We start from the raw sequence: 26,128 nt of genomic DNA, 5'->3' as shown, positions 1-26,128 counted from the left end.
AAAATTGTAAAAATACAAAAAAGAAAATAAGGATGCCTACATGTATTGGCAGGATACTCAATTAACCTTTGTAACTCTCTTCATCACGTTTTTTTCAATACGAGGGGAACAAGCATAGAATTCTTTTTTAAATTGGGAAGATTTATTTAAAATGGTGATAAATCTCATGTTATTCTCTATACTTGTTTTAATAAATTTGATTTAAAATAATTTTGATACGGTATTGACAACATTAAAAAGTATTATTGCTGATCTTAATTGTTATTTCGTTACCACTGTAATTAGTTAGGACATTGAAGCAGAAAAGTAAGCAGATGCTAAGGAATTGTCATCAACTTGGATCATAAAATCAAGTTATTCTCTTTTTTTATGTTTGTCTAATCACTGCAGTAAATGACATTAAAATACCAAATTTTATGACATTTAGTTGGCTTATCCTAACTTTCAGTTGTCTTTGGAATGTTAAAGAAATTTTTCCAAGTAGAGATTAACTACTGGAGAGGTGAAAGTATGTAGAAATTTGATTAATCACAAAAAATTGCTCCCTAAAACTGGGGTTTGCTCGTTTAAAGAAAGTTATGTTCCAATAGGCTTAACATTGTACTATCCAAGCATTTTGGATTTGCTCATTAAATCAGGGTTTTCGTTAAATCAGAGCTCTTTATGAACGAGTCAAATAATACTGAATTTCAGAATAATTCAAATATGTCTTAAGGGTCCACTATTGCATCAAAATGTCAAGAAATTAAAAAAAATAACTATTTCAATATTATTTGCAATGTTCAATTAAATATCTGTCAAAATAACCAATGTTAAAAAAAAGCTCAATTAAATGTTAATTAAGGATTAGTAAAATTTTAATATAATCAGAAAGTATTTTAAGGGTCCCCTTTTGCAAACACGTGAATCTTTTGACGAAAGCAAGGGTGGAAATGACAATATTTTTCGGGCTATGAGTCTAATCTGAAGAACAGTAACACAACGAAGGGACAATTAAGACAGTTCAAAGCAAATAAACTCATTTCTTTTGCATTTTACAGAAATAAAAAAATAAATGAAGTAACTTATTTTTATTAATAATTTAATAAGACTGTATGAAATTTTGGAATATTTTATGGTGGAATATAAATGGCTTTGAACCATAGTGTTGATTCTATAACAGCTAAGTCAGTTTGAAGTTCTTGAACCAGAATAGCAACAAACTTAATTGTTAAAAAAAAAAATATGATAGTTTTTAAGTTAATGACTCATTGTAAACAATTCAACCTATTAGGATGTTTGGAGAGAGTTGCTTATAATTACTTCAAAAGACGAGTTTATTTATTCGAAGATAGGATTAAATTAATTTGCAGTTTCACAAATTAATATTTAGATTTTTCTTTTTATGTTTGCACAACCTATACTGTAACATAGTTTTCAAGAGTGTTCAAATATCTAGTTTATCCTATACTAATAAATTTTAAAACTTAACTATTTTTCATTGTTTTTTTAACATGTTTTACCTGTTAACTAGTACACAGCTGTAAACTAGTAAATAGTGTAATAAATAACGGAAAATTATTACAAAAAATAATTCATGGGACAAAGAAATACCTAATGTAAAGTGTATGGAATTCAGTAGCATTCATGAGAATCAGTTTAACAATAAAAGTATATTTGGTAGATAATTTTTGCTTACTGAAAAGTGCTACATTAAACATGATAGATCAAATTCCAGTGATGAATTTTCATGTATTATAAATGAGTTGATATTCATGTTTAAATCCTTCAATGAATCTCATCATATCTTACAAAGGTAACAAGAGTTTTAATTATTTTTCTTAAATTTTGTTTGATCATTTCAAGGATATATGTATAGGAAATTATATGAGTGATGGAAAAGATTCATCAACAAAACAAGCAGAGGACACTGTTGTAGTCAATATAAGAGTGAACACAAAACAGCTTACTTAAATGGCACACTAGAAGATATGGGGAAATACATGCAATGAAGCATGCTATTCTAATCATTTATATTTTCAATTTATATAGCTACTTGCATCTTGTTTTGATGTAGGAAGATGTTCAGAAATTCTGGAGACTGGATCTTTGTCTTGTTCAAATTGTAGGTACCACCAAAATAAGTCATCGTCTTCTTCAATAAGTAAACAATGACTGCTAACACTGCTATTGATTGAGGAGTCATCGCTATTCAATTAGAAGCATTTACAATGATAAACAAAGCATGATTATCACTCCAAGATATAGAAATATATAGTTTTTAAAAATTTTACAAGTTGAAAAATTAAAAATTAACACATTATATATTTTATTATGCTTTTTCCAACAAACATTGAAGCGGGTAAGAGATGACCTAAAGAAAGCTAATTTTTTTTATTAAAGGCTTCTGATTAGAAACATTATTTGATAAAATGCTCTGCCGTGAAAAAACGCCCCCCCCCTGTAGTTTTACACAAATAATGATTGGCAATCAGTACCAAAAAGTGCTCTTTCCTTACTACACTATTTGAAAGTTCTTTTTTTGGAAATTTCTTTATGAATTTGCTTCTAAAAATAGTTATCCTGATATTTAGGGTAGAGGATTGATGTTATACCATAAATGAGAAACGAGAGAGGGAAAAAGGTAGAGGATTAATCTATCACAGAAACTGAATTGGAGATTGTTAACTAAAGTGTAGGTGTCTACCAAGTCTGGTGGGAAGAGAGGGAAAAGCAATCCTCCACATGCACATTTTTTGTGCGGTCAACATTTCCTCCCAGCTGCATGTACCGTATTTTTCGGCAAAAGCGCCACGGCACTATCGAAAATCTCTTGCAGAACCTCTGAGTACACTTGCCAATATATATTCTAAATATTTTTTCCATCTTACATTCTTAATGATATAAAATTTAATTAATAGAAAATACTCCTGTTACAGTTTCAGTTAATGCTGATTATTTAATAACCTGCAAAATTCTGTACATTTAAAGATCGATAAGTTTGATCACGATTTTCTTTAAACAGAGATTTCTTGTTTCAAAGTGCTTTCAAAATTATTCTGCCACGTAGAAACCACTTAGACTATCTCACAATTTTAGATTATTTGGTATTAATTGCGCTTAAACTCTTTTGCATTAAATTTTTAAATTTCCGCAAATATTTATTTCAAATATAGTATAATTTATGCTACAAAAATCAACCAGCAACAGTTATAAATGAATAAAACTATTTGTAAAATGTGTTTCTAGCATTTTATGATTCATTTTTTTTCTTGACGTATTAAACTTACAAAGATATTAAAAGTAACATACCTTAATTTGCTTCCTCCTTTTTTAATCTGTTGCTCTTTTATAAATTTTGTTTGAACTTCACGGCTAAATTTAGTGAGTATGTACATAATCAAATCTTCTTGATACTGAAATTAAAATCAAACATGCTAGCATAGAAAAGAAAGTTATGTTTTATATTTAAGTAAACATTGTAAATTCAATGGGAAAAGGGTCACTCTCAAATTTAGTTAAAATTCTGAATTTTTTTCCATTTTAAAATATTTAGCTTCATTAAACTATAATTTTCATCAAAAGGTCTTTTTGTTGTTAAATTAACACATGTGTAAATTTCCTTTTACTTTAAGAGTCTTGCTTTAATAATCTTATTAAGATTCTTTTTCCTAGTTCTATAATTGATTTGTATTAAAATGTAGCTCTTACGTGTGGGGCTTCTGGAACTGTTTTCAAAAGCAATGACAATAAGAATGAAATAAAAAGCTAAACATTCAAATTTCAATGCTAAAAATTAATTTAAAAAAAGTAATTTTCAAAAGAAAAAATTTTCTTTGAATAAAACTGGTGCAGATCCCCCAGTCTCTTTGAAATGTGGGGCTCACTTGTCTCACGATCTCCCTAAGTCATTATAATGGGATCTCTTAATGACATAATTTCTCTTAATACTTGAACCAAGTGTACCCCTGTCTTCTGAATTTTGTTTAAAATTACAAGACTATGGAGTTGAACATTGGTGAACTCAAAACTGAATGTAAACTCAAAATTTGGACATTTCTTCAATTACCGTTATAAAATTTAAAAAAATGACATGATTTGCTGAATGTCACCATCTTCAATTCTTGATTAGAAAGTTTATGTAAGCATCAGTGGTTTGAAAACTTATTTTACTTTGTCAGCGGTATCTAGATCATGATTCTATAAATATGTATTGCTAATGACTGAAGAGCTTAGTGGAAAAAAAGACATTATAATGAATTCAAAAGCTGAGAAACAGAAGAAAGCTGTTTTCAAAACTCATTATTCTATTAAAAGACTTCAGAGATCTCTGCATTAACATAACCTTTGAGAATAACATAATGATAGATATAACTTTTTGAGAAAAGTATTTGTATTCAATATGATTTAAAGAATAGAATTTATAATTTTAGTCAAGTAAAGATAGCATTCTAAAATCACCCAATTCACTAATTACTCTCTAAATTATCCAGTCGATCTCTTGGTCTTCAATGGATAGACTAGATAACTTGGACAGGCCCAATGGACGAGACAAATAATCTTTCAGAAATATTCACTATGCGCTGGTCCGATGGCTTGCCCTGTACACAAGTTTTCTCTATATCATTGCTGCGTGTATAGTAACTTCTTCAACAACATTTTCTTTAGTTCTATACATAATTTCTGAAGAACTTCCACAGAAATCAAATTTTAATAAATAGTTAAAATTCCATATCAAACGAACTAAGCGACTGATTTTGTATTTTGTCATGTAAAATTACGTTCTTTAAAATTATGTAAAAATTTTTATACCTCACAATTCAAAATTATTCTGACTATTATTAAATTAAATAAAGTATTAAAGGTTTTTTGCAAGGAATTATAATTGTATGATCGAATTTTATAATTGCGGACAATTTTTTAAAAATTTGCTTTAGAAGTTCTGGAACTGTGGTGAAATGCGCAAAAAATAACAACCAAACAACTAGGACCATATTACCCAGGCTGCAGCTACCCCCTAGATTTTGGGGGTCAGGAATCATAATCATGATAATCCATTGAAAAAAAAAAGGTATATTTATTCAGAGAAAGTACGTTTCTCTGTCTGATTTTGACATTTAAAATATCACCTGTGCTAACTAATTGGCATATTCGAGGTCATCCTCTCAAACCATTGAGTCTTAATAAGTTAAAATCTGATCATTAAATCAAAAGTTATTAAATTGTTTTAGTGTACTGTACACGCGAGCATGTGCTTAAAATGTTCTCTTAATTAATTTATCATCCAAATTTCAGCAGATTTTTATAGGAGGATATTTAAAAACAATTAGGACAATTCTTCTCAGATTGTGGTTACCACAAATATTTTGCCAGTCAGGAATCATAATTATCACAATTCATCCCAAAAAAGGCATGTTTAGTCAGAGACAGTAGGATTTACTGTTTGTCTACCATAGGTACTCTGACAGACATTCGTCTGGAGGTGTGGCGGTGACTATGGTAACGAGTTATGATTATTTCAAGTAGGGGTGCGGGTCTCTCTTTAAGACTAGTTTCGGCGAGAGAAAATGAGACCTCTTTCTTCGGTCTATTGTGTTAGCTCTAAAGTGAAGAGAAATAAGTATTCGCTCCTGAAACATTTTTTTAATAAATAGTGAGAAAAACTATACAAGTTACATTCAAATACGAGTAAGAAAGCGTAATTTAAACAACAACAAAAAAGACTTTTAGATGGTTTGATGGGTGTTGATAAAAATCATCGTTGATAGTTTTAGATTTCATCCTATTTGCGGTAACTTGCTTTCAGTTTAAAAAAAAATAATAAAAACAAAGATATTTAATATTTTTTCGGCACAGATAAAGTGAACTATTTCTATTTTCAGCAAAAGTTTTATCTCCTTTTAAAATCAGAGTTAATAAGTTTAAGCACTTCACTTTTTCCAGAAAACTCAATAAAAGAAATTAACTGCTTTAAAAAATGTCCAAGTTTAGAAATTAAACCATCTAATAATCAATGAACATTCGTAATAAATAAAAGTAAACTTTTTTTCTTCTTTTTTTCCCATTTGTATATAAAAAATAGCAAACGATTGAGTAAAGAGAATCTTTTTAAGTAAGAAAGAAATATCCATGTGAATCTTTTAAAAAGTTATTGAATCAGATTAAATAAGTCTCCTGCTGGTGGCTGAGGCAGCCAATCTGGTATACTTCCCATACAAGCTATCATCAAAGCTACCCTCCCTAAAATGCCCTCTTCTTGTTTCCATAGCACCAGACTGTCGCAGACTTTGTGGCGGTCAGAGTACCTATCGTAGACAAACAGTATGTCTGGTTTTGCAGCTAAAATACCATCTGCACTAATTAGCATGTTTGAGGTCAACCCCTCAAACCTTTGAGCCCCAGTACATCAAAATCCTATCATTAAATCAAAAGTTATTTGAAGTGTTTCGTTAATTTTTCGTTTCTTTGTGCACTGTACATGTGAACCTGTGTCCCAAATGCTCTTTTGATATAATGTGACTTTGTTGATATAAATCTTTATATTTCCTGTAGAAAATATGTCCTTTTCATCTTAAAATATAATTTTAACTTAAATTTTTCATCAAAATTTCACCAGATTTTTTGAAGGGCTATTTAGAAACAAGATGGAAAGGTAAATTTCCAAGATAATTAATAAAGATTAGATAATTGCCAAGATCTTAGTAAACATCAATTCATTCTTAAAATATTTTACATAATTTTTTATTTGATATATATTTAAAAAGGTAATTAAAATATTTTCTGGGAAACTAAAGTAAGACTTCTTTTTCTCTACAAATATTTGCTAATAGCAGCATCCATAGCTTCATAATTTGATTTATCTAAACTTTTATTATTGTTGTAATATATGTTACGTGTAGGTTTTTATTAATTTTTATATATAGTTTCAAAAACTATATAAGTCTGGGTAGAAAAACATCTCATTTTTCTCAAAAATTACTTGATATCAATAATAATTTAAAATTTTCTATTATTATAATGACCATTTGTTCTTTTACAATTGTATTTTATACAAAGCCATTTTTAGTTTATTTTAAACGGTTATTTTAAAGATAGTATATATTTCATAAACATTTTATATAAAGTGGATCACCAAAAGGTATATTAACGAGTCAGCAATATACTGTAGTGAATTTGTTTATTGGCAAGTCATTCAAAGGCATTTCACTGAATGATGAAATCAGAGAATGAATTTATAAATGAATAAAAATGTTTATAAACTTATAATTTTGTTGCAGCAGTAAACAATAATTTTTCCTTTCATAATATAATTTTTAACAAAATAGCATATATTGAATAGAAAATTCCTTTAAAATATTATTTAAACATGTACAATTATAAGAGAGAAATAATAATACAATTTATATCCAATTGATCTCATAATGTTCATTCATGAGAACAGCTTAAAAGATATTTTTTCAAAATTGTAGATAAGTTTAAGAATATTGTTAATAATCCCACTATCTATAGCAAGTATTAAACGTTCTTTTAGCAAATTTAAAGCTACAAAAAGTTATTTAAGGTCTACAATAACACAAGAGAGACTAAATTCTTTGGCAATAATTTCTATGGAAAATGAAATCTCAAACACATTTGATTTGGAAGAGTCTATAAAACTGTTCTGCTAAAGTTCAAAAAATAAATTCAAATGTTTAGGCTCATATATTTGTATGCCATTTGTTATTTATCTTCTTCATATGTTTCTTAAATTAACATTTAGGGTTGATGCAGATTTTATTATTTCTGCTAGAAATATTATAATTTGAAATATAAAATGCAATTTTATACAGCATTATGACTAAACAAGCAAGACAATTCAAGAGGAAAAATAAGCTATTTCTTTTAAATTTAGATTCCTTTTCCAAAATTTAGTTAAGCAGCCGTTTTCAGTATTGTACAGGGTGTGAAAACGTTAATAATTTTCAATGCATTTAATTCAGACACTGTTTTTCTCTTTATGTTACAATATAGGAAAATATGAATTTTTGGTAATATGGAAAATAAATGGTCCTAATTAGTTCAAACCATACTCGTTGTAAATAGAATATAAGCAGCCGTTTTCAGCATCGCCCAGGGTGTGAAAACGTTAATTATTTTCAATGCATTTTATTCAGACACTGTTTTTCTATTTATGTTACAATATAGGAGAATATGAATTTTTGGTAATATGGAAAATAAATGGTCCTAATTAGTTCAAGCCATACTCGTTGTAAACAGAATAGAATTCTCAAGATTATGTGCTTTCAACTCATTTTTCCTTTCCATTCTACTTGGATTTGCCAAATCTTACTTTTTTCGAAGGCATTACGCTTCAGTTTAAAGTTTGACTATACTTGTGTAGGGTAAAAGCAGCATTAGCCATAATCAGTGTAATGGATAAGCTAAAGTGAGGAGATCGAGTAACTTTGAGATGCCTATTCTATTTACAAACAGTATAGCATGGTTCTTCAATAAAGGATAAAACTTGCTCTAGCCTTTCCCACGATTTCTCTTTTAAAATGGATAAAACTTACTTGGTCCAATTCAATATCTTCTTTCAAAATTTCAGAAAACACTTTCAAGAGAGATGGTTCAATTAAAAGATGAGATGAATGAAGATCTCCAGCTATGTGATGTAATAATGTGAAGACACATTCATTTAAGAAATGGCTGGTTAGAAAAAAGGCAAAATAATTATACTGAATTTCAAAAAACGAATCAACATTTGTATAATGATTTAAAAAGAAAATAATTGCTTAAATATTGAAATGTTCATTAAAAGAACAACGCTGTTTAAAACGGAAATAGGCAATATGGTGAAACAAAAAGTTTTCAAATTTTAAATATCCATGTAAACGTTGTAACTTAAGTTAGAAAAAAATCACTTTTCAACATTAAAGATTGGATACGCTTGAAGTAAGTTAACAATTTTTTTTATGTCCATCATAAAAAAAAAAAAATCTAAATATCAGTAAATTGTGAATACAAAATTTTCAGTATAACCGATACACCGCACGCAAACGAATACATTTCTACCAGAGTGTAAAATTGTGTAGAATATAGGTATAGTTTAACGTAAAGTGTATATCGTAGTTTTAGTAAGCAGACAAAATGATGCTATAAGCAAAGTCTGTGAAAAAAAGAAAAAAAAAATCACTGGTGTGTAGTGCTGTTACAACCTGTTCTTTTATTCAAATTTTAATACTATTTTTAGATTTATTTTTCTTGGCTGCACTGCTATATCAAAATCAAACTGCGTAGTTTCTTTTTGCCTGCAAAATTTTAGGTAAGACAGTTAGAAAATGCGAAGAAAAAGGGGGGAGGGGAGCGTGGAGTTTGTACAAAATGAAAGATAAGACTTAAGATTTTTACTTTTGTTTTTAGTATTCCAGCAGAGCAGCTCAAGCAGTACAGCAGAGCAGCTCAAAATATTTATAATTGAAAATTTTAATGATGAATCTAAATTATTTAAAAGATTATTTGTATTCCTTTGCTTACCTTGATATTAATGTTCTTTGATAGTAATGTAATAATATTTTATATGTATAATTTTGATGCATGTGTTGGTGGTGATTTGGAATAGACTACCCAGGTTACAAAATATTATTTAATATTAGATAGATGCAATATATACTCCCGTGCTAGAAAACGCTAGACTCCTGAATCCTATCTACTAATATTAGAGCTATATAAGATTAAATAGTATTTGATCTAACATTTAAAAACTTTCAAAATTATCATTACATTTGGTTTAGTGCCACTTTTTTGTGGAAGGGCACACCATATAATTAATAAACATTTATTTATGAAAGAAAACAATAAATTAAAATATTCCTTAAAATATAATTTTTCACCAATGCAATTTTATGCCAGAAAACACAAAAAAATATCAGTCGAAGCAAATTCTGTTCCCAAATGATCAAAAACTGGAAAAACTTTTTTAATTGTTGAATTGTAACTTCATGATTATTTACATTGGTCGGCAATTGGAATGAATTGCTTCAAAAGTATTCACAATTTTGCACTTTTATTTAAACTTTTTAAATTTCAATAATAGTTACATGAAGTATTAAAATAGTATCGTTGGTAATGTTTTATCCTTTAGATAAATATACTCTAGAAAAGTAGTAAAGCATTTCAAAGCATAATCTGTTAGAGAGGATGTTATAAAAGCATTCAACATACTTAGCAGTCTTGACCTTTGAATTAAAACAATTACTAATTTAATGATCCTGTATCCAATTAAGTCAGTAAATATTATGAAATATTTTCAGCATTATAATGAGTATTTTGTCTAGGAGTTAACTTCTGTGTTAAAACCTGTTGTCTAACTATAAATAACAAGTAGCGTAGTTAGTTCAGAATATGCTTGTAAAACAATGTTTACTTAGTTATTTGCATCTAACAGAATTTTTTTACAACAATGATTAAGATAAAAAAAAAAATTCTGTAAACAATTTTGCCATGCTAAAATAACTATCAGCTATTTTTAGCACAGTTAAATCTATTACATTTTAGAATATTTAAAATTTCATTCATAAGATGAACACTATTGTTATTTTATTGAAATTTCCTGTTAAAAATATTGTAAAGTAATAAACATCTTTATTTTCATTTCTTGAATATAGACTGATCTGCATGTTTTTGATACATCATTATTTAAACTAATTTGTAAATGATAGCAAATGATTAAAAAATAAAACAATATGGTCTATTCAAAGTCATATTCACGTTAAATGAAGAGGAATGCTGGAAAGTAGGTACAATTTTTATTCAGAAAGTTTCAAAAAAATTTAAATATTTTCTGTTGGATCTATGAGCCTATGCATTGCACAAAAATACTTTGATGGTTAAGTGTCGTGTTTTATCTCAAAAAAAAAAAAATTTAAATATTGAATTTGAGAATTTTTTTTTATTAGTATATACTCAAATGTTCACATCAAATAAAAGGGACTAAAGAGTTTTGTGCCATAGATATAATATTTTTTTTAAAAAAAGAATAAAATTTTTACTTGAGAGAGGTTATGAATAAAACTCATTTAGCTAATCCCTTTTCCTCTGTGATGTTTTTAGACTATATGGCGCTATTGAGATATTTTGACACAGGGATTGATACAGAAATCTATACATTGAATTTAATTTTAAAGGGTAAATAAATTTTTAAAAACATTTTCAAATGAAATAATTGAAGCTTCAAATATTCAATCAGACGTGCCAACCTAGCAAAATTAACATTCAGGAGTTTCCCTAACAAGAATTCAGGAGATTTCAGGAGGGGTAAAAAAAGGTGCATGGTATGCAACATTTAGCACTTCTAAGGAATTTTAAGTAAAAAATTTATTAAATATAAGAATGCAAGAAATTTTACACACTAATAGAGCAATAATTGTTTAAAAATATTAAATGGAAATAAAATAATTAAACACAGATTTAGCAACACAAAACTATATTAGGTAGATACTCTTTAAATAAATACCATTTCCTTAATAAAACATTATTCAAAAACCCTTGACACTGTAATAAAAATGCACAAAAACTTCTAAAAAATAAACAAATTGAATAACTATTTTATTTTAAAAAACCAATTCAATACTAATGTATAAAAATACTAATGTCTGTACAATAAAGAACCAATTATCCGGGATGCTCGGGACCATCGCTATCCCGGATGTCTTAATTTCCCGGTTTCCTGGATCGACAAAAAAGTGTCGTTAATCGATGTTTTATCAAACCCAAATTACAAGGAAAAAATTTAAACACATTTTAAAGTAAGAGAAAAAAGAAAAGCACTCCTAAATCTAAAAAGGAAAAAAATTGTAGTAAAATAAAATTTAAAAGAATAAAAAAATTTGCAAGTTTAGACAAGAAAAACAAGTTTAAAAAATAATTACGATTCCTAAATCAACTAATAAACAAAATCAATGATTAAATAACGCAATATATTTCATGGGGGGGGGGGCGAAAATAAAAGGAAAACCTATTAATCTAAATAAAAACACTTGAAAATTATCGAACCGAAACGATAGTTAAAAAACGGCACTAGCATAAATATTAAAACCTAGAACAAGGCAAGATCAACGGACTTTAAAAAAAAAAACTAATGAAAAAATTTGGTAATACAAATAATTTTATTGAGTGCAAAATTTATCATGAAAAAGAAAAAAAATAAAGTGGAATCAGAAAAACGAAACTGCAATCTGCTTCATAAAATAGTTGTATGCTTAAATTAATAAACAATTCTCCTTTTTTTTATTTTTATAAAAACGCGATTTTTAATTAAAGTAGGTGTGATTCCACATCAAGAAAAACTTGCGAATGATACCGCACTTCAAAAGAAAAACATTTTATTTTCATTAATCGATGTTAAATAGATAAATATATTTTTCTCTTTCATCTTCTGTTCACTGATATGCATGTGCAATGCATTTTCCCCACCCCCTCGTAAATCAAACAGCAAACGAAATCATCATGCCACTCCTTTGAGTTTAACGACCTAAAAGAGAATAAAGATCTAAAATCTTCAAGGTCGCGGAAGAAATGACGTTTCTCTGGGTAAACGGGGAAAAAAATTCTTCCTTTCCTCACATTTTCCTCTACTCAACTTCAAGGATTAGTCCAGTTTCCGCTTTTTTTTTCATATCGTTTTAGTTCAAAATGGCGGGAGAACCGAGCAAATTTTTTTTCCGGATTATCTGGATACCAGATAAATGGTTCTCTACTGTATGCATGAAAAAAAGAGTTGCAGACTTAGCTCTCCGCTATTAAGTCTTGCTTAAGTCATTGGTACATGATTTGTTGAAATTGATCCATACTTCCGTTTCGACTTAAGACATCCTTGAAAAAAAAAATTTTTTTTTTTTAAATATACGAAGACTAAACGAATAATTGATATCACGTTGCTAGTTTACAAGCTTGTTGCCAACCGTGGAAAAATACGCATTAAAAACTATAAAAACAGCAAGATACAATATCAATTCCAACTATCGAGAGTACGAGTTTCCCCACTCCTGAACGGACGTCACTCGATAACGACATGTGACGTCATTGCATTCAACTCCACACGAAAGAAGAGGAAGATTTCACCCGCCCCCAGTGTAAGGGGGCGGGTGAAATAGGAGTGTTTTTAGAGGTAACGTTGAAGAGGGGGGGAAATAAAGCAAGTTCAGCTACGCTTCAGGCAGATGGTAGTTTGATAAGAGGGGATGGAATTCAAGCTGAAAGAAAAACTTACTTTCGCGGAAAAATTAGGTAATTTTGAGTTTGGCCGTCGATCGCAGTAAAATTCGGGAGTTTTTCAAATCAATTCCGGAGGGCGGGAGAATAACTCAAAATTCGGGAGACTCCCGCAAAATGCGGGAGAGTTGGCACGTCTGTTCAATGCTTAATAGTTTTAACTTCTGTTTTTTCAATGTAAAGTTTTATTTTTCACTTATAATTTTAGCTGCATTTTTAAACTAATCTACTAGGAAGCAACACTTTTATCAATGCTCTCTTAGTCCATTCTGTCTTTTGACCAGATAATGTTGTGTTTAAATTTAAAAAAAAAATGCTGACAATGAATTTATAAATTGCATATATATTTTTAAAATCTTCAAACTTATGAATTATTCTTTAGAATACAGCATTTCTATAATAAATAAAAATCAAGGGAAAATGCTGGTTTATGTCCATTTTTCACAAAAAGGACGATTAGATAACCATCAGTTGCATTTTTCAGGATTGCTAAGTTTTAAAAAATCAATAACAAGGAAAATCGGTGCTGTCCGAGAGTTCTCTCTGATTACACATTGAAGATCGGTGGTGCTGAGGAAAAATGGTTACTGTCTGCCTGAAAACTTTTTTCCTCAAATCAGCTTTCATTGATATAAACTTTTCTTTCCCCTTGATCTTCAAATGAATAAGAATAAAGAAGCAATAATGTGCATTAACTAATATACCAAACTAGGCCTACCTGTTAAATTTAAAGTTTTCCAGAACTTTTCGACAACATTCAACTATGTTTTTAGTAGCAAATCTAAAACAAAAATAGTTCTACTTATCACTATTGAAAGCAAGGAGAAATAGAGAAGAAATAATGGTAATTCAGATACGGTATAATGACATACATACAGCCATAGTGAAAAATCCAGATAGAGAGTAAAATATAAAAAGATGTGGTCACCTGCCTACTACTACTCAATGCTGCCAGTTTGGTATCCCTTAGCAACGAGGAACAAATTTTTTTTTTCTCTTTTTGATTATTCTCCTATTTTTTTAAATATACTTTATTTATTATTATTCAAAACTATTTATTATATAAATTGTATTAAAAGAAGCATGTTTACTTATTTCTCACAAAAATCATACCTCCATAAACTGACGACCTTGGATTTATTACGAATAACAACTTGCAATGTTGCACAAATATGGAGTTAATATGCTAAAAGCCTGAGCAACAATACATTGTCAAACGTGATGTGATGCAAGTAAGACATTTCACCTGTGGTTTCAATGTGCCACATTCTGGTGAGTCAACATATTTCTGTCAGAATTTTATCGGATCTATGTATTGCGTGCTGAATTTGAGATGCCAATTTCTTTGATTTAAAGTACCAAGCTGTGTCGCTATATACATATATTGGTTATTTTTCTGGGTTATTGTGTATATTTGACTGGTCTAAAATGGTTGACAACAATGCTTCTTAACAAGTGGTGCGAGATGCAGTTAAGCCTCCACCATTTTGTCGCCAAGACCCATCATTATGGTTCATTCAACTGGATGTGCAGTTTAAATTGAGTCACATTACTGCTGACGAAACTCAATTTTATACAGCGATCTCCGCTTTAGAATCAGATGTACTCCAATCAGTTCGTGAAATTATCCTGAGTCTATCGATGAAAAATACAAATCTTTGAAAGAAAAATTAATTTCTGTTTATGCAGAATCCGAGACAGTTAAAATCAAGCAGTTATTGCAAGATTTACAGTTGAGTGATTTGAGGGCTTCTCAATTGTTGTCAAAAACGTCAGACTTATCTGCCGGTAACCTAATGGACAACATTCTTAATACATTATCGATGAAAAGACTCCCATCTAACATGCAACCCATTTTAGCGGCGAGTAGTGAGCCACTTAAAAAGCAGACCGAAATAGCTGATAAAATATACAAACTGGCTATGCCAATGCAAATATATGCAGTTCAGACTCCTGATCTAGGTATTGTGGTGTTACAGGCTCAAATTAATGATTTGTCCAAATAGGTCTCTCAGTTAGTAGTCATTCAAGCTGAATCTTTTCAGCGCCATCGCTCCCCATCACGTGGTCGATATGCACATCATAGCCCATTGAGGAAACGTTATGAAAGCCCTACTCCAGGTATTTGTTTTTACTACCACAATTTTGGTGACAAGGCAAACAAATGTCCCCAACCAGGGAAACAAGACGGGTCATCGCTAAAAGTCTTGAACGACAGTGGACGGAATATTTCACGCCTTTTCGTCATCAATAAGAATTCGGGTTTAAGGTTTCTTGTACACACCAGAGCAAATGTATCTGTCGTTCCACCACATTTTCATGAGCAAAAGCGCCTTACCAAATTTCTACTTTATGCAGCAAATGGAACTCCTATACAAACTTTTTGTGAACGCCTGATATCTGTTGACTTACGATTGCACTGCAAATTCCAATGGCCATTCATTGCTGCCTCCGTTTCCGCCTGGGCTTTTGTGTACCCTATTTTGACGACGTTTTAATCACCATCTCTTCAGATCAAAAGCACTTCTCACATTTAAGAACTGTTTTTGAACGGTTTCAAAGTTACGGTGACAATCTCAATCCTTCCAAATGCGTTTTTTGCCAACTAAAAGTATTCTATTGGCCATAAAATGTCCGCTGATGGCGTTCGACCCCTTTCAGATAGAATCACCACTATCTGCGATGTGCCCGAACCATTTACAGTAAAGGACTTAAGATTTCTTGCCATGCTCAATTTCTACTGATGTTTCTTACCTCATGCCACGACCATACAAGCACCTCTAAATTCTTTTTTGGTTGGAAGCAAGAAAAATAACAAACGGGTTACAACCCGGACCACAGAATCACGCGAGGTGTTCCAAAAGAGTAAAATGATTTCATTCTGGCAACAAATTTGTAATATCCTTCAGCATCTAAACCATTATCACTCTACGTTGACACAGGCATAGGAGCAGTTTTACGACAGAAAGATCAAGAATCATGGAGACCACTTTCATATTTTTCTAAAAAATACTCTCACAAGCCCTAACCAGAAACATCATTTACGATCGCGAATTATTAGGAATTTATGAAGCTGTAAAGCATTTTCGACATATGCTAGAAGTACGTGTTTCCATGATCTCCACTGATCACAAACCATTAACCTTTGCTTTTCAACAGCGTTCAGATAAAGTCTCACCTCGTCAAATGAGACACCTAGACTTCATAAGCCGTTATGTTGAGGGTTCACAGAATATCGTAGCAGACACCTTGTCTCGTATCGAAGAACTAGCCATTAATTCGCCAATAAACTTTGCTGCCCTTGTGGATGAACAACATCAGGATACAGAATTACAAACCCTTTTGAAAAGCAAATCTACCAACAATATCAACTTGCAGCCAATGCAACTGTCATCTGAAAAACCACTTTTATTGTGATGTTCAGAATTCAAGATTTTGACCTTATGTTCCCCTGGGTTTTGCCATGCCATTTTTAGTCAATTACGTCTGTCACATCCTGGCATCAAGGAAACTGATACAACAACATTTCGTGTGGCCTAGCATGCAAAAGGACATAGCAAACTGGACACATTCATGCTTGGAGTGCCAAAGATCTAAAACTGTCAGACACACCACAATCCCACCTAAAAATTTTAATTTGCCATCATCTCGGTTCAATCATGTGCATCTCGACTTGGTCGGATCATTGCCGTCTTCTAATGGATATTCATATCTTTTTACTTGCATTGATCGATTTACTCGCTGGCTCGAAGCCGTTCCTTTAGTGGATATTTCAGCTGGTACTGTGGCAAATAAATTTTACACTGTTTGCATTTCTTGATTTGGAGTTCCGGAACAGATTTCTACTGACCAGGGGCGTCAGTTTGAATCCCAACTCTTCACATTTCTATCTAAGTATTTGGACACTTAAAAAGTGAGAACCAGTCCTTACCATCGAAGTTCCAATGGAATTGTCGAGAGATTTTACCGCTCTTTAAAACAATCAATTCAATGCCACACTGCAGTACAGTGGACTGAGGTGTTACCTACCGTATTTCTAGGTCTTCGATCAGCGTTAAAAGAGGATCTGAATGCCTCTTCTGCCGAACTGGTATATGGTATTGTTCTCCAGGATTTCGTACATTCTGTCAATCCACCTACCTGCAACGTAGATCCTTTTACATTCGTGCATCAACTTAGAAACTGCATGTAAAAATTACGACCAGTTCCTACCAGCGCTCATTGCAAACAAACTGTCTTCGTGCACAAAGAACTTAGAAACTCATCTCATGTTTTTCTCAGATGTGATGCTTCAAAGCCTTTTCTTGCACCAAAATTTTCAGGGCCACATCAAGCACTAGCTAGAAACGAAAAAACATTTAAAATTTTAGTCAATGAAAAAGAAGTCGTCGTTACTATCGAACGTCTTAAACCGGCATTTATCTGAACACCTGAAGCCACTGGAACACATGAGTCATCACCATCGCAAATTCCACATCTATCTCCCATGGACTTCCTTGCAAGCTGGTCAAAACCATCGACTGAAACCACAACTTCCAACTTATCAGATGCTACGACAATAACACACTCGGGAAGTCGAGTTTGCTTCAACCCCATGTATTTGTAAGGTATCATTAGAACTGGAGGGGAAGTACTGTGGTGAGCTGCCAGTCCAGTATCCCTTAGCAACGAGGAACAAAAAAAATAATGTTTTCTTTTTCTCTTTTTGATTACTCTATTTTTTTTTAATATATACTCTATTTATTATTATTTAAGACTGCTTATTATAATACATTGTATTAAAAGAAGCGCGTCTACTCATTTCTTACAAAAATCATACCTCCACCAAGATAAAAAATTGAAAGTGATGAACAGTGCGCAAAATAAAAAAGTGAGCTCACTGAATAACTTTTCATCTAATATGATCAGATTTTACTGTATTAGGACATAATCTTAATGGTTCAAGGGCTTAAACTTGATTGCGCTAGTAAATTTGTGCAGATGTTATTTTAAATTAAGAAATTAGACAGCACAAAAGCGTACTTTCTCTGAAAAAGCATATCTTTTTTTCAGGCAGATTTGGATTCTAACCACCAAAATATGGGTGTGCCGCAAATTATGTGGAATCTATCATGCCCATTTACCAAGTACATCCTGGTATTGAAAAGGATTAGTTTGAGATGGAGACATCACTTTGTTATGTTGGACCCATAACTCCTTGGTCTCAATCCTATAAAACATTTGTGGAATGAAATCGAAAGTTCTTCATCTAAATCCACAACCATCTATTTGATTTGCTTAAATAGTTCCAAATATACGGCAATGTATGCAAAAAGTTCAAATCTGCCAACAAAAAAAAGGTATATTTTTTCAAAGAAACTTTGCACTTTATTTTGCAATTTAAAAATATTATTTGCACAAAATGAAGTCTGATGATAAGTCATATCTACAGGTCCTATTCTCATACTCATGGATTTAATTAATTATCTTGAAACATTAGGATTCCCTTGAAAAATTCAGATTCCATCTTAAAAGTAAAAATCAATTTATTTGATCATGAAATTTTTTTTATTTCACACAGTTTAAGTTGGAAAGTTATTTATAAAGATTAATGTATTTATTTAGAAAAAAGGAACAGATTGAAACTTGAGTACTTACTGTTGTAAATGAGATACCATATTTATTTTTTTGTGTTGAGAACTGTAAGAGGAACCTCTGTCAATAGCAATCATAGTATGATGGTTAAGAATAGTTACATCTTCTAAAAATTGTTTAGAATTATATTTGGAACAAATTTGAAAAAGTAGAAGAGGTATCTGTCGAAAACACTGCATGCTAGAGAGTCGACCTAAACATTAAAAACAAAATCATGAATTAATAAATGCAAAATAGAATTAAGGGTACATAAAAAACAAAACTTCTCCTTTTAAAAATATTTTTGGTGACTGTCAATGTTGAAAGGCTATTCTGGTCTAAAATCTTTGAACATGAACAAAAATTAACTAATATATTGTGAAAGGTATCCCACATGTTATAGAAAATATTTTAGTTTAATAAAAAATTTGTAGGAATCCAAAGGATACATATATAAGAATTTTGGTTAGTTTAAAATTTTTTTTAAAATAAAATATATCAATATTCAATCAATATTGTCACACTGAAAAGCCAGAATTAATCATTGTCAATCTTCTTAACTCACAAAAGGTATGCCTGGTAGCGGAATTCCCTAAGTAAATCTATAGGACAATTTCATAAATTCCTATTTGTCTGTCTGCTTGGAAAAAAATAAAATAAAAAATATCTTTTAAAATTTTTTATAAAATTTCAATTAATTAAAAAATGATTTAGACATTTTTAAAAGCCAATTTTCCTTTGATGAACATCTGCAAAATACTTTTTTAGTTTCATTTTTCAGATAGTTCAGAGAATCTATATAAGGAAATATTTCCAATTAGCAGATTTTTTTATGGCTTTTCCTTTTTGTGTCTAATTTCAAAAGTGACTTGTCTTATCTTTCAATGAAGAGAAAAAATAATAATTTTTTCTGTTGGATTTTAGTTTTTTCTAACTTTTTCTTCTAAATTTGTGATGAGAAATAAATTGGAGATGCTTTGATAATCTGCATTATCGATGTTCTGCAAGCAGGGTTGTCTTCATAGCATGAAGGGTCCCAGGGCACGTAAATGGTTTGGGCCCCTTTAACATGTAATACTGCTTAAGATCGAGGTATAAAAATTTCACAAACATTAAATGTAAAATTAAACATTTTAAAACATGCAATAATTTTGAGATATTTGAACACATTTTGATTTCTCTGAAAATTTAATACGCATAAAATTAAGCATTTTTAAGATATTTATAATTTAAAAAAATTTGAGATGGTAACTAGCCGTAATCTTCACATTCTAAATAATTTTCAAAAAGACAAAAGGTAATCACAATAACTAAATGGACAAAATTAAAGATATAACCCCTTGGCAAAATAAAAACCTTTAATAATTATTTTAAACAAATTTTGGAAACTTTTTTATTCACAAGCTCTTCGATTATTTCGTCAAATTCGATAGTCATTAACACATCACTTTCAATGCACATCAGACATAGCCAGTTCCAGCGCTGCTGTCCCATAGTGCTGCGTAATTGACTTTTTTATCAATTTTAGCTGAGAAAACGATCGTTCTTCGGTACAATTTGTGATCATCATGCACAAAAAAATTCCTAATGCTATTTCAATGTTGGGAAACATCGATTTTAAGCCTCCAGAAACAATTTTTTCATATAATGCAGGAAGTCCAAAACTATTTTCTTCTGAATTTAAAAAATGTTTAAAATGGATGCGTTAATTTAATATGTCATCGTAATCTAAATCATTCTTTTATGCATTTACTAGATTTTTGCATTTATCAATCATTTCATTGAATTCAATGTCCATTAGATTACTTAAAAAGTGAACATTTTCCCCTATATTTTCATACGCTTTTCCACGTTTACTTATTTCAGTTATTAACGAGTCTAAAGCAGGTAGAAATGCCTCCACTTTAAACTTATCACTTCCACTGAATTTGGTTTCCTTTTCCCGACCATCATGCCTTGTGAGACGTATACTTCATGTTCTGTCTCGTTTAGCTAAATATTCAAAATCACAATTCGGCATGTTATTTCTGGCTCTTGATCCATAAATCACTAAATTTCTCTCTGAGATCAAAAAATATACGTTTAAGGAATCAAATAGTTTAGAAGCTGCACTCAAATTTATTTCAGGTGATTGTAAAAATATGCTAGTTTTATTCACCCTTTCAAGAATATCACTCCATAAGATAGTAAAAAAAATTATTTCTAATGTGCTCATTTTTTACAAAGTTTATAAGCTTCCCTCTTTGTACTTGCATCTTGTTCAGTGTCATTTGCTAATAAATAAAGAGCCTGTTGAATTTTTTCATAGCCTTGATTTGACGAATGAACTGCGTCAGACCGCGATGACCACCTAGTGCCTGACAACTGTTTTATAACTTTTTCACCATCTAGAGAAGGAATTAAAATACTCTACCAGTCACTTGCTCATCCTCGTTCAATGAGATTCACCTCACAGATAAGATTAGGTTCTGGTATAATTTTACTTCAATTGGTTTTCAAGGTATTGGTACTTGGACTTTTACAGATGAGGATAGGTACTTTCTTGGACTTTTCAGACATCCTTGGGATGTAGCTGTTTGAAGTAACAAAGTTGATTGACTAGGTGAGAAAAATCTATCTTGTGGAATAGGCATATTTTGATTGCAAGGTGCAGGTTTCCTAGACTAATTTTTCTTGCATTACCATGTGGAGTCCTAGATCTACGTCTAGAAGGTCTAGTGAGGGTTCCCTGAACCTCGTATTGAGATTCTGTTTGGCGATCTTGCTCAGGTACGGCGATTCTTGTTTCTTCTGCAATCAGTTCAATTAGAATATTTTTGAAAGTGAATTGTCCCTCTTTCCAATGAAGGATGTTCTGAATAAGTTGATCATATTCCTCAGGAAGATATGTGATAAGTTGGAATGATTGGTAAATATCCAGAAATGTTTGGTTAATCCCACGGAGATCCTCTGTATTTTCTGAATACGAGCCACAAAGAGATTTACATGCTCACCCGACTTGATTCGGCAAGCTACTAACTCGGAAAATAGTTGTATATGACGGCATGCATTTAAACTGAGGCGAAAGGTTTAAAAATACTATAAATTGTGCAATGCGAGACCTTTTCTGGTAGTCTGTTACTTGGATTCCAGTAATTCTGGTTTAACCCGCAACAGGTGAAACTTCAGTACCGTTTACAATGTCCCATGCTTAGTTCTGTAAAAGAATATACTGAATGTAAGCCAAGCAGTGTAGTTAAACTGGTTTAATTTCTCCACAGACAAGTTAGGTTGTAGAGTTGTTATTGTTTAATGTTTGCCTCCTATTCTCTCAAAAGAAATTTAAATTTATATTCACGTTGCAAGAACATAAATAAAGCTTGTTCGAATTTAGGCCTGCTGGTACAGTTCGCATATGCTGGCAAATATAAAAACAGAAGTTTTCAAAACGTGAAAAAAAAACTTATGCCTTCTGTTTTTGCGTAGTGTATGCTTCCAAACTTGCTTCTTTATAGAACTTCTTAAATTACTGAGTAAACTTCATAGGCTGACATCTGGGATTTCGTTAATATGAAAGAAATGTCCCCCCCCCCTGTTTATGCGAAGCATTAGCCTGTGAAACATAGTTTTTACATTTAAATTTCTATCAAATTTTTTTTTGTTAGGAATCCAGTTTTTAGAGGTTTATATATATATACAGTAAAACCTCCTGTTATGGACACTCCTGCAAAACGGACCCCTCTCAATACGGACATATTTTTCATTCCCCGAGAATCTTCTATGAATAAACCATTACGTACATTCTCCGCAAAGCGGACACTCCTGTAACAGGACGCGGACAGTCATTTTGGTCCTGAAACGTTGTTTTTTTATCTCTACAAACCGGACACTACTTTTACTAAATAAATTGCAAGCTAAAAAAACTCAACTTTTCACCATTTTTAAAGCATGTAAATAAAACTTTTTGCCTTATTCATAACGAAAAATATTGTTAAGCTATTTCACCAGCGAAAAATCAATCTTTCTCCTGTCACCTTGCCTTATCTTTGTAAAGAAAGGAGAGAAAATGGTACTGCACTCCTGAAATAATTCTGACATCGGCATCTTTTGATCTTTTCATCTGGACCACACAGGTTATGAGACCCCTCAAGTTGAAATTGCTTTTCTCAATGCTTCTTCCCCATTGAAAATTTCTTTAATTTTCTTATCAATTTGAAGACTGTATTTAACACAACTGGGGTAAAAAAAAAGAAAACAGAAGTATAATCTTTGAGATGTTTATATAAATGAAACATTTATTCAGACACTTGATAGCTGATCAATTGTGAATAATCATCTCCATAGGTCCTCATGACTTACAGGTATGCATTACTTTTTTTTCCTGTGAATCATAGAAGGTTTATTTTCCAAGAAGGTATTAACCATGTTCCCTATCAAATGATAAGTAGGTTTAAGGGGATGTGAACCTAATAATTGAAACGGACTGAGGACAGTACGCTCCTATTTGGTATCATATGTGTAACTTGAGTATCTATGCTAATAGGGAAATTATATTTATTTATCTGTAGCTACATCCAGAATTATGTATTTATATCAAACTTCTTTATATATTCTTTTTTATCTTTCTTATTGTTTAAATAAATATTCTTGTAGATATTTAGAGTATCCTTGTAGATATTATTTAATAATTTCTACATCTTTAAGAATATTCAAAACAATTTACGGTGTTAAATTTCGTTATTAGGGTACCCTTCCCGTAAACGGACAACTCTCATAAACGGACAAATTTTTTGGTCCCATGAATGTCCGCTTAACGGAGGTTTCACTGTATATATATATATATATATATATATATATATATATATATATATATATATATATATATATATATATATATATATATGTATATATATATATATATATATATATACATACATACATATAGTACAAAGTCGCATATCTGTATGTCCATTCTTCCGGAAAATGTCACATTTCCGGACATTTTTTAACATTCAAAATAAACAAAACTCTTTTCTTTTTTCAAAAAGGAAGAAAAAAAGACAGAATAATTTTATTTATTTTCTTGCATTTGCGACCTGTTAAAAAGAGTATGGGGGGATGAGAATCCCTCGTTTTTCTGCTGTTTTATAATTTCTGTCCTAATATGGAAAAAATGGATATCACAGCATTTTACTACAGCTCAAAAAATAATTTTTTGAGCTGAATGTGAAAAAATTTCCCATTTTGAAAAAATTGCAGAATTGAGATAAAATTGCCACGTCATAATGTGATTATTCAAAAGCTCAAATCAGAATTCGCAGATCATAATAATATTATATTATAAATAAAATTTCAATGACACAATGAGGAGATCTCACACTGTTGAAAATGCAATCGAGAAAACTATGTGGACAATAAAACCATCACAAATCGAAAGCACCAAAAGGCAATTCTTCAAATGTGCATGATAATGTAGCATTAAAAAACGAAAATCCATAGCAATAACTGTCAAAATGTGATCGCATATCCACGTGGGTTTGCAAGTGAATCATCAATAATTGAGTGCGAAATTCGCGATTCGAAGTTTGCCAAACAAAATAACGTCGAATTAAAACACGGAGATTTTAAAAACTAAGTGAATATCCGTTTTAATAACTATAAGATAAAAAAACAATCGACAAAACTACGAGGATTCACTGTGGAATCATCGCTAATCGAGTGGATGAAGAAATTATTACTAACTGAAATGCGCGATGCAGAAAGTGCAGTAGGTTACAATGGCATAGTAAAATATCTAGATTTTAAAAACCAAGTGGAAATCTGTAACAAAAGCTATGAAAGTAGCGCTACCTACCACATGCATTTATACGACGCTGATTGAAATTGATGTTGATTATAATCTATTTGTTATTTTTATTGAATAAGGATGTTTGTTTACCTTAAAGACCTATTATCCGGGGAAAAAACTATTTTCTGCACTTGGCAAAGTCCTGATGATTCTGGATATGGGACTTTCGACTGCATATATGCATATATACATACATATATATATAGAGATATATATATCTAGTATAACCTCATAGAACTCGAGCTCCCCAACCCAACAACACAAAATGCGAATTTTTACTTGGGATTATTTAGCTTAGAAGTTATTAATAAAGCCAGATTTATTACTTTAACCATAACACATATATGCTATACAACTATCCAGAAGGTTACTTAAATAAAATTTCTCACTTCTCATATAATTTTCCATTGTAACTTAAACCTTTAATCAATGAGGGTAAATCTAATTATATTTTTACATAGACAATTCCTTTGTAAAAGTATAAATAAAGAAAAAAAACTTAAAATATTCCTATTTAAGTTATAAAATTGTACCAAATGTTGTCTAAGATATTGGACAGTAACTCTCAGGAAGAGAATGTTTTGTAGAAATGTATAAATATTATAATCAAATTTAGAAGATAAAATAACAAAGAATGTATCGATAAAACCTTAAATGTGATAATACTCACCATAAAGTTCGTTAAATAGCATCTTATCTTTCTGTGAACAGGATTTCCGAAAATACAAATCAATAGTACTCATGATTTCTTTGAACGCTGTTACAATTAAATTCAAGCTGTAATGGAAAATTAACCGTTAAAATAAATGACAAAAGGTTAAAAGAAAAAAACTTTGAATGTAAGATACTTACTGAACTGAGAGATATTTTTTGACAACATCATTAGAATTGAAATGTAGCTCCATATTTTCGCAAGCATTAACACATTCAAATATAAGAAAAGTCACAAAATCTGAGCTGAGAATGGGGCTAGAAAAAGGATATCAGTGTGTTTCAAAATGAAACAAATTGAAGATAATTAGACAGTTAGAACTTTAACATGAATGAGAAGATAATGAAACAAAGTAACATTAATAAAATGTGAGAAAATCTATATCTAAGCAGTAAAGTAGGGGGAAAATGAGAGAACTATTATCACACTTTTAGGATCAGAGTACAACCCTAGTTTTAGGATGTTAGTCCTACCTCATGTTTAGGATAAAAGTTCAACCCCACCATTGGTTACTCAATTAGGGTGCTTTGGCCTTATCAGGGTTCCTGTGGATTTATTAAGTATAAGAAAAAGGGTTATCAGATTGTGAATTTTTAGCTACTGTTCTGTTTTACTAAACTAAACTCAGTAGCGTGACAACCCATAAAGGGCCAAGGCCTACTGTGCCCATCTCAGTTTTCCTGACCCTGGGGTGCAGGAGCAGATGTTGCGGTAAGATGGTCACCTGAACGTGGAACCCAAAAAAT

The 26,128-nt window shown here is 30.8% G+C and overlaps 1 protein-coding gene across 4 annotated transcripts in view; it reads right to left on the bottom strand.

The window, feature by feature from the left end:
* Positions 1–26,128, bottom strand: part of tim (timeless) — a 119,072-nt gene that overhangs the window by 32,655 nt on the left and 60,289 nt on the right. For all 4 annotated transcript variants that reach the window (XM_071187525.2, XM_087154801.1, XM_071187526.2 and 1 more), the window contains 7 exons: positions 25,523–25,639; positions 25,341–25,447; positions 18,868–19,057; positions 13,949–14,011; positions 8,532–8,667; positions 3,292–3,395; positions 2,040–2,187 (listed from right to left, as the gene is read on the bottom strand). In XM_071187525.2, coding sequence (XP_071043626.2) covers positions 2,040–2,187; positions 3,292–3,395; positions 8,532–8,667; positions 13,949–14,011; positions 18,868–19,057; positions 25,341–25,447; positions 25,523–25,639 — 865 coding nt within the window. The remainder of the gene's footprint in view (positions 1–2,039; positions 2,188–3,291; positions 3,396–8,531; positions 8,668–13,948; positions 14,012–18,867; positions 19,058–25,340; positions 25,448–25,522; positions 25,640–26,128) is intronic.

Source organism: Parasteatoda tepidariorum, chromosome 11, assembly GCF_982258835.1.
Source record: "Parasteatoda tepidariorum strain Cologne lab strain chromosome 11, Ptep-v5.0, whole genome shotgun sequence".
In the NCBI taxonomy this organism is placed as follows: Eukaryota; Metazoa; Arthropoda; class Arachnida; order Araneae; family Theridiidae; genus Parasteatoda; species Parasteatoda tepidariorum.
This window is presented reverse-complemented; position numbering and strand designations above follow the sequence as displayed.